Here is a 15,065-nt window from a genome sequence, read left to right on the forward strand (position 1 = left end):
CGTCATTTTGTGAAAGGTGATGTTGCATCGTGGTACGAAATTCAGTGGATCTGTAGGTGTGGTGTTGGAGATGGGAATCCGTTTTTTTCAGAGGGGTGTCCGTGCACCATGGCCCTTCGCCCTCCTTGCTGACGCCTTCTCTTTTGCTCCAGGGTGATGCTTCCAAGTCTGATTCCGAGGGGGATCTCTTTCCCCGCAGCCTAGAAGAGGAGGGAGGACTTAAGAAGAACCTCTCGAATCCAGCCTGTGAGTAACAACCCTGGGAGGACAGGACTTTCCGCAGAAACCTTGCTTTTGCTGTGAAAGCAACGTGTCCCGAAGGGAGGAGCCCTCCTAGAGAGAACAGAGTAGTCCAAGCTGTGACGGGCTCAACCAAGGCCAGCAGGCGTGCAGCGTGGGGTGGGATCGTGGGATGCAGACGGAGACAGACGTGATGGCGTTTGAGCCGTAATCTCCCCACCGAGACAGACGTCTGGGCTTTCGGGGTGTCTGTGCAGGGGCACAGGTGGAGAAGCTGCAGGGAAGGAGGGTGGATGGAGCCCAGCATGGGCAAGGAGGTTCTCAAGGTTGGAGCTGGCAGGTGTTGGTTGGAGGGTTGAGGGGCAGCAGATGATGACCTGTATCTGTTTTCCTCTCTCATTGGCACCTGATCCTGTTGGCACCGGATCCCATTCCTGATTTACATCCCCCTGCCCCCCTGCTAGGCTGAAGGACAGGCTCCCAGCTCTCCAGAATGGCTTTTTGGCCCCCATCCTCCCGATGCTTGGAGGAGAGCCATCTCTGTGCAGCTGCTTTGCCTCCCCAAGAGCAGGTCTTAGATGTGCCCCTTGAGGTATGACACCTAAAACCCACTCGTGTCTTCCAGTGATGGCCCTGAGTGACCACCCGGAGCTGAAGAAGAGCTTGACCCCGCCGCTCATCATACACACCGCTGCCACGCCGATGCCCATGCCCAAGAGCGCCATGTTCGGAGACGCAGCGCAGGGCTACGAGTCCCGCCGGGCCAGCGGCGTCTCCGTGGACCCCGCCGCCTACGAGCTCAAGTCCCCGGTACTCACGTCACCTCCTCCTGTGGATGCTCAGCGCGTGTCCGTTGGGCTTGCGGGGTTGTCCGTCCATCCATCCGCCCCAGCTGGCGCAGGAGCAGTCCGGCGCGGGGCGGGTGGCACTGGGCTGATGCTCTCCCTGTCCTTCCCACAGCCCAGCGCCCGCAGCTCCCCACACAGCCCCTGGCGCGCCAGCAGCAGCTGGAACAGCCGCCGCTCCAGCTGGAACAGCATCGGCCGGGCCCCCAGCCTCAAGCGTCGGGGGCAAAGCGGCGAGCGCAGATCCCTCCTCTCCGGGGAGGGCAAGGAGAGCTCAGAGGAAGGGGAGAGCTCGGATGAAGAGCGCTCCAGCCGGGCCGGCAGCTTCAATGGCTCTTTGCCTCATCGCATGGAATCGCTGGAAACAAAAGGCTCCTTCGACCTCCAGGATACCCTGCAGGTGCCTTCCCTGTACCGAACCAGCAGCATGCACAGCAGCCGAACCTCCACCTCTGAGCACCAGGACTGCAACGGGAAGACCTCTCCGGGTCTGCTGCTGCACCAGCTCCACCTGGATGACCCCCGACAGGACTGCGATGACTGCGATGATGAAGGCAACATGGTAAGGAAACGCCAAGCGCTCGTTTTGGCTTTTTTCCTTGTCAAAGCGACGCTTGTACCTGCCGCAGGGGTGCGCGAGTGGGTGTGAAGCAATGGCCTGTTGCAGGGACTAGGTCTCACCATCACCACCAGCCCAGACTGAGAGTCACCCAGAAGAGCACCAGAAGGTGTCTGGGCTGTGGCTGCCATCAGAAATGGGGTTGGCATCTATCTTATTAAGTATTTCAATGCATTATCAGATCGTTCATGATGGAGAGATCAGGGCAAAACTCCCCAGGTTCCACTAAAAGGTGCAGAGTGAAGGCTACCTCTTGGAAATATACACTGTTCTGATTTTATTTTCTCCTTTTTTTTAAAAAAAAAAAAAAAACAACCAAGTAACTTTCCCCGCTCTTCAACCATTATTCAGCTTTCTGCCCTCCCACACAACATCAGACAATTTCTATTGACATCAGCAGGCAACAAAAGGGCAGAGTTTGGCCCCCCATTCCCATGGCGGCGTTAGTCCCGTAGAGACGGTGGTAATTTCAAAGGCTTTGCATTAATTTCTGTATGAAGAGGCATTAAGCCAATAAGCATCTCTCTTTCACGGGCCTGAAAAGTGCCAGTTAGGAAATATTAGCTAAAAGGGCTGTAAGCGCAGGGAAGGGAAGAGGGTCCCTGGTTCTTTTTCCGTGTGGCTGTTTGTATCTTAAGGGAATAAAAGGAATTTGGCTGCTTTTCCAAGGTTTTCTGCATGGTTGGCAGAGAGGGGGTTGAGCTGGGCGGCAGGATGCCCACCGTCCCAGCTGCCGCGTGTGTGTCGGGATATCCCTGGGACAGTTTTTGGGTGTTTTCTGCTCTTCCCAGGGTACCTCTTTGATTCACTTTACCTTGTCCTCAGGCTTAAAAATGTGATGGTCTGATGTGTCACCGCCAGGAGGTAACTCTGTTTCTGTTGGTGAAATGGATGGGGTTTGGGTAGAGCCACGTGACGGTAACTGGGGTGGTACTGAGAGCAGGAAAGCTGCAGTTTGTGGACATGATTTTACTGTATTTCACTGAGTTTATTGAATGAAAATGGAATTTGGAGCACGTGAAGGGATGCGAAAGGCAGCGGTGACTCCAGAGAAGGAACAGGAGGAGAAAGAGAGTTAGTGCTGGCAGAATGGAGTCGCTCAGCCGTGAATTGCCTTTAAAAAAAGCCATTATCCCATTACATCTCCAGCATGGATCCTCAGCCTGGGATTTTTACTGATTGTCTTAACCTGGTTTTTAACCTCCATAAAATAAATTGAATTTTTACGAAAAGGAGGAGTAATTATTTTTGGAAAAAGCACTACTAAAAGTGATCAATGCTCTTTATTGCTAGCTAGGGATTTTTTTGCATGCTCCAACTTCTGCTGCTTTTTCCAGCTCACCTGGTCGAAACATCCTGCAGGTCCCTTCCTTCCCCCGCGTGAGATCAGAAGCCAGCAGCCTCCCTTGCTCTGGACATCGTCTGATGGGACGTGTCCCTCCTTTCCCATCCCACCCAGCCCTGCAGCCCCAGCCAGTGCTGACGATAGGCTGTTGAATAAGATGCATGTTTTTAATCTTTATTACGGCAGCCGCTTTTAGCGTAAACCAAACGTCGTCTTCTGTGTGCTGAGGTCTGGCCACGGAGGGTTAGACCAAAGGTCCCTCAATTCTCTCCCACGGAGTGGTCAGAAGCAAATGCCTAGGGAAAGAATAGGCAAAATAGGGTAAATAAATTGTGTCCCAGCCCATGGTAAAGCCACAACTGGGACATCTGCAGCTGGTCGGTGCCTTTCCCCATGCTCCGAAATATGTCTTCACTCCAAATCACTAAACCAGATGGATCGGAAATATTGCTTAGATTAGCGAAATGAGCCCCCAGGTTGCGGAACTTCCCTTTTATGATTCCCTCCTGACATTTGGGGTGATGCTTTGCCCCTAAATTAGCCTTGACAAAGTCAGAAAAAAAGTAATTATTTTTTAAGTGGAAAAAATAAAATTCAAAACTCCCCCACCAACAAAAGAAGAAAAGAACTCAACTGTTATTCGGATCAAAGTAATCCTAAATATGCCCTTCTGCAACAAAGCTTCACATCTCTCCTTGCTGGCTGGTTTTGATTGCCTCTGCACAGAAATAAAAGGAAGTGCAAAGGCTTCGTTTGGATCTCCCAGGCTCCCATTATATTAGTGCCGCTCCGCTGCCTTCAATGAGTTTATTCTGAATTTACGTCCCTCCGAGGGGCCAGAATCAGGCCCCTGAGAGCTCTTCTCCCTAGAAGTATAAAATCAGGGGACTGAAATCTGTTCTTCATTGCATGAATGCAGGCAAGGAGAAACTTCACGGAGAGAGCGATCTGCTGCCTGGTTGGGTTCTCGTGGCTGTGACGAAGATCAGGGATCTGCTGTGAGGTCTTTGTTGTTCATGTCTGCTGGATTTTGGATGCTTTTGGGTGCTTTCCTACCCAAATTGCTGAGTGCTCAGAGCAGAAAGTGAGGGAAATATTGAATCTGCAACCAAATGTGTCCCCTCCTCCCAGAAACCTCATTGATGTGTTGCAATTGCGGCTCCTTTCCCCTTTGCCTATTGCACTTTTTTTCTGTGGTGTGCAGTCCAGCCGCTCCCCAAACCCTCTCAGCCTGCCCCTGCTGCATATTTAAAATTAAATAATCAGGTCCCGAGTGCCTCTGTGCAGCTTCCAGCTTGCCTAGAGGTCCGTTGCAGCTTGTAGAGTGTTTTTCAGCAGTTTCCCCTCATCCTTATAATAAATCTTTTATAAATCTAAGCCTCTCCCTTACTCCAAGGAGTGCATCAGTCATCTTTCAACGCCAACTGCCTTTCATCCTGCCCTCAGAAGTACATTAATATCTGAAAGTCCTAAAAAAAAAAAGCAGTTATTTATCAGCAGCTCTCCTTGCTGTGGGATCGGAGGGCCCTGTTAGCGTGCTGCCGGGTGAAGGCAGCACCGCTGCCCGTTAGCAGCCAGCATCGCACCACGTCTTGGCTCCTGCCTGCGTGCCGGCGGGGGGACATTGGGTGGTCTTACCCAGGGAGATTTTGTCTAAGTTACTGGCAACTGAATTAAAGCGTAGTTTTCTTCTCCCCCCGCATCTTTATTCATCCTGTCCAGGTGTGTTTTATGAACAAATAGATATGATTTAAACCACATAATTGATATATCGCTTTGAACATAATGCAGGCTTAAGCAGCAATCAGCCTGATTGTAAGCAGTTGATGCGTGTCTGGACCTCACGGAGAAAGCATTTGATGGGACTTAGGCTGGAAATGCTTGGGTTTTATTTCACAAATATCTTACATTTGGCTCAAATTAACTGAACTGCGCTGTTCCACTGGTGGAAATCTGGAGTAATTCCTTTGACTTTAGATTTCTGTGGATGTACTTGGCCCCGTACAGAGCAGCCGGGCTGCGGCCCTGGCTGAGCCAGCGCCGGCCAAGCCCAGTGCTCACCCTTACTCTAACACACTGAATAGAGAGACATGATGGAAGATCACTTTTTGCCTTTGTTATCTGATTTAGCCCATGAACTGCAAGCTGCAACAATTAGCCAAACCCCAAAATATCTTTGGCATTAAAATTGGACAAAAGGAATATAAAGAAGCATTCTGTGCTGCTGACGCATTACCATTCACTACAAATCCCCATGATAAATACCAGAACTGCTTTGAATAATAGATACTTCTGGAAACCTTCCAGCTTGCAAAATGAACTGGACCGAGTCGCAGCTATTACTCCATGTCCAGAGGCTGGAGTAGCAATCGTTCTCACCGCAACTTTGAGCAGACACTTGATTTTTATCCATTTATTTACCTTTGTTAAATCTATGGATAATTAAACTAACTAGGCTGCTCGAAGGGATAACGCAACCCCAAGGATGCATGCTCTATTAAACAGTTTAGAGAGAAGGGAGAAGTTCCGACTCCTTGCCTGGAGTTGGAAAAGGGATGTGAAAACAGCCAAGACATGGCCAAGACACGGCCAAAACCTACTGGTGTGTCGTGGCATGGTCTGTGTTTGTGTAGAAGGGGAGGGAAGGATGGTCGGCTGAAGGAAAGCGGTAGAAAGATCCAGCTTTTTTTGTTATTCAAACTTTTCTTGTTTTCACAAGGTGGTTTTCGTTTTCTGAAGGGTTCAGGTTGTCACCGAGTGCTTTCATTAAAACGGACACTACCCTAGCTGTTACTCATCGCTAATGAGACCCCTGGCTGAGTGCATATAAGAACAGAAAGCACTTCCTCCGTTCCACTCAATTACCCTAACAAATCCCATTTTTGCAGTCCAGAGTACCTCCAGTTGCTAACAGTTTGGCTCCGAACGAATCCCCCTCCCTGTTTCCAGGATGAAATAAATAAAAGTGCCTTGGCCCCCGGGGTCCGGGTGCTCCTGGGGTGTAAGCAGCGATTCCTGCGCTGGGCTTCGCAGCTCCTTTTCTGAACATCTGCAGGAGAAAGCTTCAAAGAGCCTGTGTGGCCACGTTCCTGCATGCATGCACAGCCAAGCCCAGGTGGTAGCGGGGAAATAAGGGTAATGAAAGAGCAAGGATTCATTTTTATTTATCTGTAAATGCAAAACATTGTGGTGACATTGCACACACCGGTTTGTGGATTTATCTTCTGGTGCTTCTATTTGGAAGGGCTGGAAAAGCCCTGGCGTGTTGGGTGAGATGTTTGCCTGCCTTCTGCTGGTTGTCCATGCGCAAGGCGCTAGCGCCGCAATGTCAATTGGATTAAAGATCCTGACCTCCCCTCGGAGACCTATCGATGAGAAGGCGACAAACCTAATCCAGAGGCTGTTGCAGCCAGGAGGAGGCTTCCCCTCGGCATCCAATTTTTCATGTCGTCAGTTGACCTGTTGGCCAAGGCTTTTACAACCTGCCCTCCTGGCCTTAAACGACCTTGCAGACGGTCTAAAACATAAGTATGGGTGGCTGAGGATGCGCTGTGGTTTCAAGCAGGAATTAATTTGTGGGAATCGCATGGCCCATGTTCATGCAGAAGGTCAGGCTGGCCATGGTATTACCTTCTGGCTTTATAATCTCCCATCTAATCTGTTCATGCTAAATGAGAGGCAGATGCTCACCATTGTGTTCCTGGACCAAAACTTGGGTCCCAAACAATTTCTTCGGCTTTCCAGTGGTGTATGGACATAGGGCTTAGCCCAGCAAGCAGCAGGAATCCCCCTCTCTGCTCTGTTTATAAGCTCTGACATAAGCATTCTGTATTAAAAAAACCAACCAACCAACAAAAAACCCCACAAAAATACCCCCCAAAACCTTTAGAAGATTCAGGCAAGCATCTGATGAGTATCTGGAGGGACTGAGGCTGATTGGAGCGTGTTATCAGTCCTCCGGGCAAGGGTTTTATTAATCATGTTTGTCCTCTTGGCTAACTGTGTGCCAGATGCAGTTACCGTGCGGAGGAAGAAGCAAGACCAAACCCTGTGAGCTCGCAAGGCTGGCACAGCCCTCGCCTGGCTGCCAGAGCTCCTTCCCCTGCCCAGTGGGGTCTTTTCTGGGGGAAGATCATTTTATTTCAGCTTTACTGAGCACTTGGAGATATGTGTTCAGTGAAAAATTGCCCTGAGTCCTTCACTTGGAAGTTTTGGGGGGTTATTTTTTTAACAGTTCTGTGTTTTCCTCCTGGTACGTTTCTGCTGTACGTTTTCCTCCTAGAGCAAAAGGGACCGCATGAAGGCATGGGTACGGGCACGTCTCCCCACCTGCTGCAAACAGAGAGACTCCTGGTCCATCTACATCTTCGCCCCTCACTCAAGGTAAGGCAGCTGCCCTTGAGCAGGAGCGGCGTGCCGGGCACGGATGCCCTCATTACAATGGCTCACTCTGCCCATCTATCCTAGATGGGTCTCTACGTGTCAGTCCACAAAACTCCCAGCCCTTCCCCTGCTCGAGCACTACATTGGGGTCACGCAGCGAACGGCTGCCAGATGCAGAGAGCTGCTCCGGGGCAGGCATGGCCCTGGCATAGCAGTGTCCAGTAGAGACCCATAGCCCAGGGCACGGCTGCAGCTTTATCAAGTTCGTTTGCTTCATCAGTGATGCTAGTGTTCTGCAAGTTTTTTACTTGATGGAGCATGGGGAGTTTGAAGCAAGGAGGAGAGGCGCTGCATTAAGCAGAGAAACTGAATTTGCCCCTGCTGCACACTTACAACACAGCAAAGGATGCTCCTTGACCTCCTAAACCTGCCTCTCAGCCTGGACTTCTCTGTCCTCCCCCTTCCCTTCCTCCCTCTCCCAACAACCCCCAGAAAACACCCTCTCCTTGCCTGCAGAGCCCCAGCTCTGCCCTTCCCAAAGCCCGGCCGCGCCGGGGCCGTCTGTGGCTCCACGCTCTCCTGCATGTTTCCCTGAACGTGCACCCACGCTCAACGAGGGTTTCCCGTGTTTGAGCTGGTGGGCCCTGGACAGCATTCGAGTTCATTCATACAAAGATTAGAGAGATTTTCAGAAACAGACTTCAGGAAATGTAATACGGTATTATAAATCCTGGGTCAGTGTACAGCCATCTGTCACAATAAATAGCTTCTGTCCCTTTGTTCCATGTGCGCTCAACCCTTACGGGCTTGCCGGGAGTATTTCTTCCCTTATTTAAGCTAAACCTGAGCGCTTCGGACCAGGTAGGGGGTCAAATCCAAACCTGGCTTCATGTCCAAGTTGTGGAAGCAGCTGCTCCATTTCAAGTGACCCAAAGCCCCCCGTGAACATTATCAGGGCTTGAAATTTGTGGCCTAATTCTGTAGCTCGGATCCTATTCTATTCATACCCCGATCTGCCCGCAGCATGCGGCTCTGCCAGGGAGGGGATTGGGAGATTGTAGCTCATCTGCTTTGCAAACGGAGCGCTTGATTCCCCTGCCATGCGTCGAGCTGCTGTGTTTCTCCCCAGGCAGTCGAGCATTAATAGCTAGTCTGTATGTCCTCTTTTTTTTTTTTTTTTTTTTCTTTCTTGGCAGATTCCGTCTGATGTGCAATAAAATCATCACACACAAGATGTTTGATCATATCGTCTTGGTGATCATTTTCCTGAATTGCATTACCATTGCCATGGAACGACCCAAAATTGAGCCTCACAGTGCTGTGAGTTTCCGAGGTTAATGTTTTCCTGTGCTCCTCGTGGAGCCAACACCCGTGGCTTGGACCCCACTGCTGTGCGCTTGGTCTCACTTTCTTTCTCTTTTTTAAATGGGAAGCTGCCAACACCCCCTGCATATCCTTTGAATTAGGTACAGCAACTCTCCTGGCCCCTACCCAGTGTCCTTTCAAAGTACAAGAGCAGAGCTCATGGCCTGCAATGTGTTGAATATCCCATTTCTGCAAGTACAATCAAGGTTTTAACACATGACATAAGCATGACATCTGTCTCAGTTTCCTTCTCTGATAAACCTTCAAACACTTTTCCTCTCTCAACACAATGTTCGTTTCTTCCATCTGTTCTCCATGGGCACGTATGCGTGGTGCGAAGGGAATGGGGGAAACTGTTCATTTCATACTCTTCTCTCCCCTTTGTGTATCAGCTCTCTGCGACACAAGACAAACTGAATTGGTACACGCACGGTAATGCTATTTCCCTGAACCATTTTGTTTTAGTAGACGGTGTAAGGATTTCTCAAACCAGACCTTCACAGCACCAACATCCATCAATCAGAGGGGCAGAATCATCCCATTGCTCTTTTATTTTAGCATAGATTGTGGCTGAGAGATACGCTGGGCTCTTGCTGATGTATTGCGAAAGACTGCTCATATTGCAATCGTATAGAATCCTGTTTTGTTGATGTAGGCGTGTCAGGCTGTTCATTTTTGTGGATCTTCAATGTAAGACCTTAAAACTGGAGTCTTGGCTGCTCTGTGCCTATTTTAAGCTTTCCCTAGCAGTCCTCCCTACTGTAATAATTTGCCCACTGTTCCCTCCCCTAAATCCTTTTTTTTTTCTTTCGGTTATTATGCAGTCATGGGGCACCAACTCACAGCTACAAGAAGAGAGCAGGACTCCCTGCCAGCCGATCTAGCAGGAGGAAATCACCCTGCTGTTCTGCAAATGGGGCACCCTGAGAATGTCCCTTGAAATCCCAAACGCTTCTTTGGAGCCCCTCGCTGTGTCCTCTGAGAGTCACCATTCACCAAGGCTGGCTCCAAAAGGAACTGTAGTTACACAGAGATGAAGGGAATGGGGTGACATGCATGAGTCCCAGGAGTCCACAGCAAAGAGATGTAGCACAAAAACCCAGTTCTTTGTGTATGAAAGGAGGAGGATGAGCTGTGGTGTCCCCAGGCATTGGAAGAGTGCGGAGAGGAAAGGAGACAGGGACTGGTGTGAAGTTCATCAGCATCAGGTTATAACCAAGAGAACCAAAATGGGTCATCCAGGGCTGGAGCTGAGCCAGACCACGGCCTGGGAGCAGCAGGGAGGAGAAGGGGGATCCTGACCGGTGGGGCAGGGAGCAGAGGAACCAGGAGGAGTGCGCGGGCCCTGCCTGCGCTGATGGACCTCTCATCTGGAAACCGAGAGAGTTAGTTTAGCTTGAGTTGTTTAAAATAATTGTACTTTGTTTCCCCGAGCTGTGGATTTTCTAGCTGCTTCAAACGAGTTCTCTTTCCCTGTCCCAGTTTCAGCTGGCTTATCAGAACAGGGGATGCTGTTGCTAGCCAACACACGCTCCCCATCGCAGAGTGCGCGACATGGGCCGGGGAGATTATCCTTCAAAATAGCCACACGCTTGCCAGAGGGGAATGTAATATCCTCAGTCTCTCCTCCATGCTATTGCTGTTTTATCTCCAGCTCCACAAGCAGGTCCCTACTCTCGTTCTCCTGCACACTGCCTACCTCTCTACAGCAGTCTTTTGTGTGGCAGTCAGCTAACGGCTGGAGACGTTTCCTATCACAGCTCAGGCAGTCACAGTGCAGGTCTAGGACCTAATTAATTATGGACCCCGTATGGAAACAAGCTACTCTGTGGTTCCTGAGTCACTTTCAGTAAATCATGATCTGGCAAGAGAGAGAGTTGCCAAGGTGTTTTGTCTTGTTTAAATTGCTTCTCATTTTGAGCGAGAGATCTGCATCTCTTACAGGACTGCTCTGTAGGGAGAGGCAGAAATAAATCCAAAATTGTTATTAGCAGAACTGGGGCTGGTTCAATTGTATGCACACATGCATACGTGCATGCGCATCACCTTTCCTCCAACCTCCGCCTTCTGCTGTCCATTTCTCAGTACAGGCGATCAGAGATTGTTCAGGGATTAGGGAAAAGTGTAATTTATTTAATGATCATCATTAAAAAGAAAGGTTTCTGCTAACTACAGATAGGGAACCAGTCCATGGTCTCATCTGTAATCACTAGCTGCTATTGCAGAGCCGTGGCAGTGAGGACTGCATGGTCTGGTGGATAGTGCAGGGGACCGGGAGATGAGGCTATTGGGCTTCACGCCCAGGTCTAGCCTGTGGCTTTGGGTGAGTGAATCAACCTTTTGGGGGCAGGTCTCAGCTGGCATAAACCCCCAGAGCTTCACTGGCTTCGGTGGAACTGTGACAACTCCTGCCAGCTGTGCTTTGGCTTCCCATCGGTCCTGCTTGCCTTGCAGCACAGCCACGCTAATATTGACTTAATTTCTAGGAGAATTGGGAGCTCAGTGATATTTGCACTGTGCGGTGACGTCCGCAAGTGAGGGGCAGGTAGAGATTTGTCAAGCGTGCTCCAAGGGAGGGGGGAGATCTCCCTGTTTCTTCTGGGGGGGAGAGGGGGAGGCGGAATTTGGGGGCAGATATGGGGGGATTTGGGGACAGATATGGGGGGATTTGGGGCAGATGGGGGGATTTGGGGGCAGGTGCCGGCACCTGCCCCTGTCCATGGTGCTGACACGGACCCGGCCGCTGGCAGGGCTGAACTGTGCGGATTGTTGTTATCTAAATATTTGGATTTTCCCCTCTTTGCGAGCAAACAGTCTGAGACTTGTTTCAGCACAGAAGCTGGAGGACAGTTAGCAACCACCCAAATATGCACAGGGAGATGTACAGCTGCAGAGAGCGGGCTATAAAACTTTGTCTCTCTTTTTCATAGGAACGGATTTTCCTAACGCTCTCCAACTACATCTTTACAGTTATCTTCCTGACTGAGATGACGGTTAAGGTAAATGAAGCTGGAGGATAAGTGTGCCTGTATTATATTAGTGATATTTTATAAGAGTGGACTATCAAAACCCCTAGGTCTACCAGTTACGAGCAAGGTTCCTCTTCTGAATCATATTCACCCACCACATGCCTTATTCTGAGCACATTTTACATCAGAACAATTTCACTGAAGTTGCTCTTGATTTACACCATTATACGAGTAATGGGATGCTTCAATTCAGCAATCCTTTCCTATTCAGCAAAGCTCTGGAGCAAATGCTTAACTTCAACCGTGCATGTAAGTCCTATTGTCTTCAACAACCAATTGTCCTCAACAACCTAAGCAGCTATGTGCTTTCCTGGGGAGGGAGAGACTTAAGCACGTTGAAACACTTTGCTGGATTTGAGGCAGGAGGCTCAAAAACCTCTTGCTGTAAATCTCTCTAGTGTAATTCGTAATCATCTTGCAGAACAATTGCTTTTTCTTTGGAAAGTTTCTCTAGTTTCTTTATTTGCAAAGCTTGTAAATGATTGCTTTGGGTCAGCCACTCTGAACCTTTACTCCAGCAGTCTATAGGAACAAAATACAATCAAACTTTTTACACCAGAGCTAAACGTTAGGAACAGTTTTGTGCAGCTATGTTTAGCTGCATTAAAAATACATCAGCTGTAAGGGACAATCTGGGATGTTTCTGCAGAGGTATTTTTACAATCCTTGCAATATAACACTTTGCTGATTTGTCTAATTAGGCTTCTATACTGGGAAGCAAATGGACTCACAGACTTGTATCTGTAAATAATGCGTTCTCAGCAGGTTGCTAACTGGAAGAAACATATTGGATGCGATAGTCATAATTTGTTGCAACTTGGTGTCCGGGCAGGTGGTGGCACTAGGCTTGTGTTTTGGGGAGAAAGCCTACTTGAAAAGCAGCTGGAACGTGCTGGATGGGGTGCTGGTTCTCATCTCCGTCATCGACATCCTGGTCTCAATGGTGTCAGACAGCGGCACGAAAATCCTGGGGATGCTACGGGTTTTGAGACTGCTGAGGACGCTGCGGCCCTTAAGGTAAGCAGAGGATGAGGAAGAGGATTAGCGTAGGGTGTGTGCCAAAGGGGGAACTGAGCCTCTCTTGCAAGCAGCAGCATTTGTGCAAGGGAAGGGGCAGGCGAGACGAGGGCACGGCGTCTGTCACCAGTGTTGTGCCCAGCCTCCTGCTGCTCCGCAGACAATGAGCGTCCGCAGGTCCTGCAGAGCCGCAAGGAGCTCCGGGCGCTCGCTGTGTTTTGGGAGCAGCCCCAAGTGCAGTAGTAAACTGATCAATGCCTCTTTTGCTCATTAAAACACACATCCCCTGCTATTTGTGTTCTCATTTGCTCTGTGTAAAGTGCAGCTTAACAGCTTCTTCTCCCCCTTTCCTTCAGGCAGTCAATGGCTTTCATAACAAAGAAGGAAATTAGTAGCAGGTGGCAGATCATTTTTAAGGAAGCAGAGACTAAACTGTTGCTTAACCTAGAATGCAAAGAAGCTTTTTTTTCCCTCAGTTCCCCATTAATTTTACAGAGACATTTATTTTGAAAAGATGCCCGAAAAGATGAAAGCAATTGTCCTGCTAACTTGGTCCCCCGTCTCTGACAGCAGGAAGTATCCCATGCCCCAGGGGCAGGCACCCCTCTGACAAGAATCTGCCCAAGGACCAGCCTCTTCCAAATAGGCATCCGTTTTGTCCTGTACCCCGAGGCATGAAGGTTTCTCTCCATGCTAAATGCAGTCCCTCTTTAATACCATTGTTGCTGCTCTTGTTATGCAGCAGCTAATAAACCTTCCTGCTCAAAGCATCTTTGTGTGCCTGTCATATCTTACTGCTGCTTCCTTCATAAAAGGTTCTCTTTGAGTCAGGATTTTCTCTTTCAGGACAGAAAAACAAGACCCTGCTTCTGACAGAAAATGTTGTTTTACTACCCCTGTGTGAATAATAAGTCTAAATAACAATGGCTGTGCCTATACGTATATCTTTCAAATATTCTCAACAGCTATGAAAGACTTTCCATTAAATTGGGCTATGTGTATGTTGTGCCTGGTGAGTTTTAGGACGTGAGCTGCTTTTGATCATTTTTATCTGGACAGATAGCGCCATTGGTGTGGTTCAGCTCCCTGACCATGTGACTAGACTGTCTTCCTACATGACTCCAGTTCAGACTTTTTTCTCTTCATGTGTCCCCTGGCATCTCCGTGTCAACTCTAGTTTCTGGGGGTAGTTTCTGCCAGATTGTTGGTTCGGTAGATCTGCTCTGCTCTTCTGTTTCGGCTGATTTTTGACCCGTGTTAAGAAAACCTACAAAACAATCTGAATGGCTCTGGATAAAAGAAGAATTGATTTCCCATCTCTGAACTGTGGAATGCAAGTTTCTCTTTTGAGGTGGTGTGGTTAAATCGGATCTAGAGGAAGAGGCTCAGGTTGTGCTGAGCCCTACTAGAGTCACCTGGCTTGGGTTGTGCTGAACCCTGCTAGAGTTGCCTGTCTGACCTAGTAAAAGCCCTGTATGCTTCTTTGTAGATCTCTAGGTCTGCCTGGCCAGGGCCTGGGTCTTTGTTTAGTAGAGCCTTTCTCTGCAGCCACTTATGTGCATGAGTAGTCTGCAGTTATGGGGAATAATGCACCGAGTAACTGCAGGCTGGAGGAAGACCTGCCATCTGGAGCATGTGTAGGATTAGGCTCTTCCATTGCTATTCCATCCCTGTTGGCATTTGATATGTTTTCTCAAGAGAGTGTGTAAATGTTTTCAGCCAACATGCTGCTTTCTGCTACAAAGGAAATGTAAAAAGACAGCAACAAGCCCATTCCCTAAATATGTTCACAATCAGTTCTATTCCCCTGTAATTAGATTTGTAGGAAATGAAAAAGCAGCCATCAAACTGGGGGCTTTTCAGTAAGTCATAAATCTCCGCATGTGGAAACCCATCTGCCTCTGTGATGCACATCTGGGCTGCCCTGAGCACGCCTCTGCCCGCAGCTGCCCGCTCTGCCTTTGCCGCGGGCTGCGCCATGTGGCTTGGGGATCACATCGCCACTGCCTGGGATGTTCAGCTGGATCAACATGGGATGACAGCTGGGACGGGCGACCTGAGTTCTTTGCACACCGTGGCTACGGTCCCCGTGTCCGGGTGAAGTCCCCAGTGGAGGCCAAGCGAATGTTTTTCCTTTCCAGGAAGGCGTAGGGCAGAGACCAAAGCGGACGATCTGTCCCACCACAGAGGAGCCAACTTGGCTCCTTCTGCCCTCCCTTTCT

At 49.3% G+C, this 15,065-nt stretch overlaps 1 protein-coding gene across 21 annotated transcripts in view; it reads left to right on the forward strand.

The window, feature by feature from the left end:
- The window catches only part of CACNA1G (calcium voltage-gated channel subunit alpha1 G), a 151,758-nt gene that overhangs the window by 93,016 nt on the left and 43,677 nt on the right, over window positions 1-15,065 (forward strand). For all 21 annotated transcript variants that reach the window (XR_003923343.2, XR_003923342.1, XM_030013969.2 and 18 more), the window contains 7 exons: window positions 153-246; window positions 866-1,050; window positions 1,201-1,647; window positions 7,332-7,432; window positions 8,629-8,752; window positions 11,728-11,796; window positions 12,659-12,843. Coding sequence is in view for 19 of the 21 variants with exons in the window: in XM_030013969.2 (XP_029869829.1) it covers window positions 153-246; window positions 866-1,050; window positions 1,201-1,647; window positions 7,332-7,432; window positions 8,629-8,752; window positions 11,728-11,796; window positions 12,659-12,843 (1,205 nt within the window). In the remaining 2 variants the exon portion in view is untranslated. The remainder of the gene's footprint in view (window positions 1-152; window positions 247-865; window positions 1,051-1,200; window positions 1,648-7,331; window positions 7,433-8,628; window positions 8,753-11,727; window positions 11,797-12,658; window positions 12,844-15,065) is intronic.

The sequence above is a fragment of the Aquila chrysaetos genome, chromosome 5 (assembly GCF_900496995.4).
Source record: "Aquila chrysaetos chrysaetos chromosome 5, bAquChr1.4, whole genome shotgun sequence".
Lineage (NCBI taxonomy): Eukaryota > Metazoa > Chordata > Aves > Accipitriformes > Accipitridae > Aquila > Aquila chrysaetos.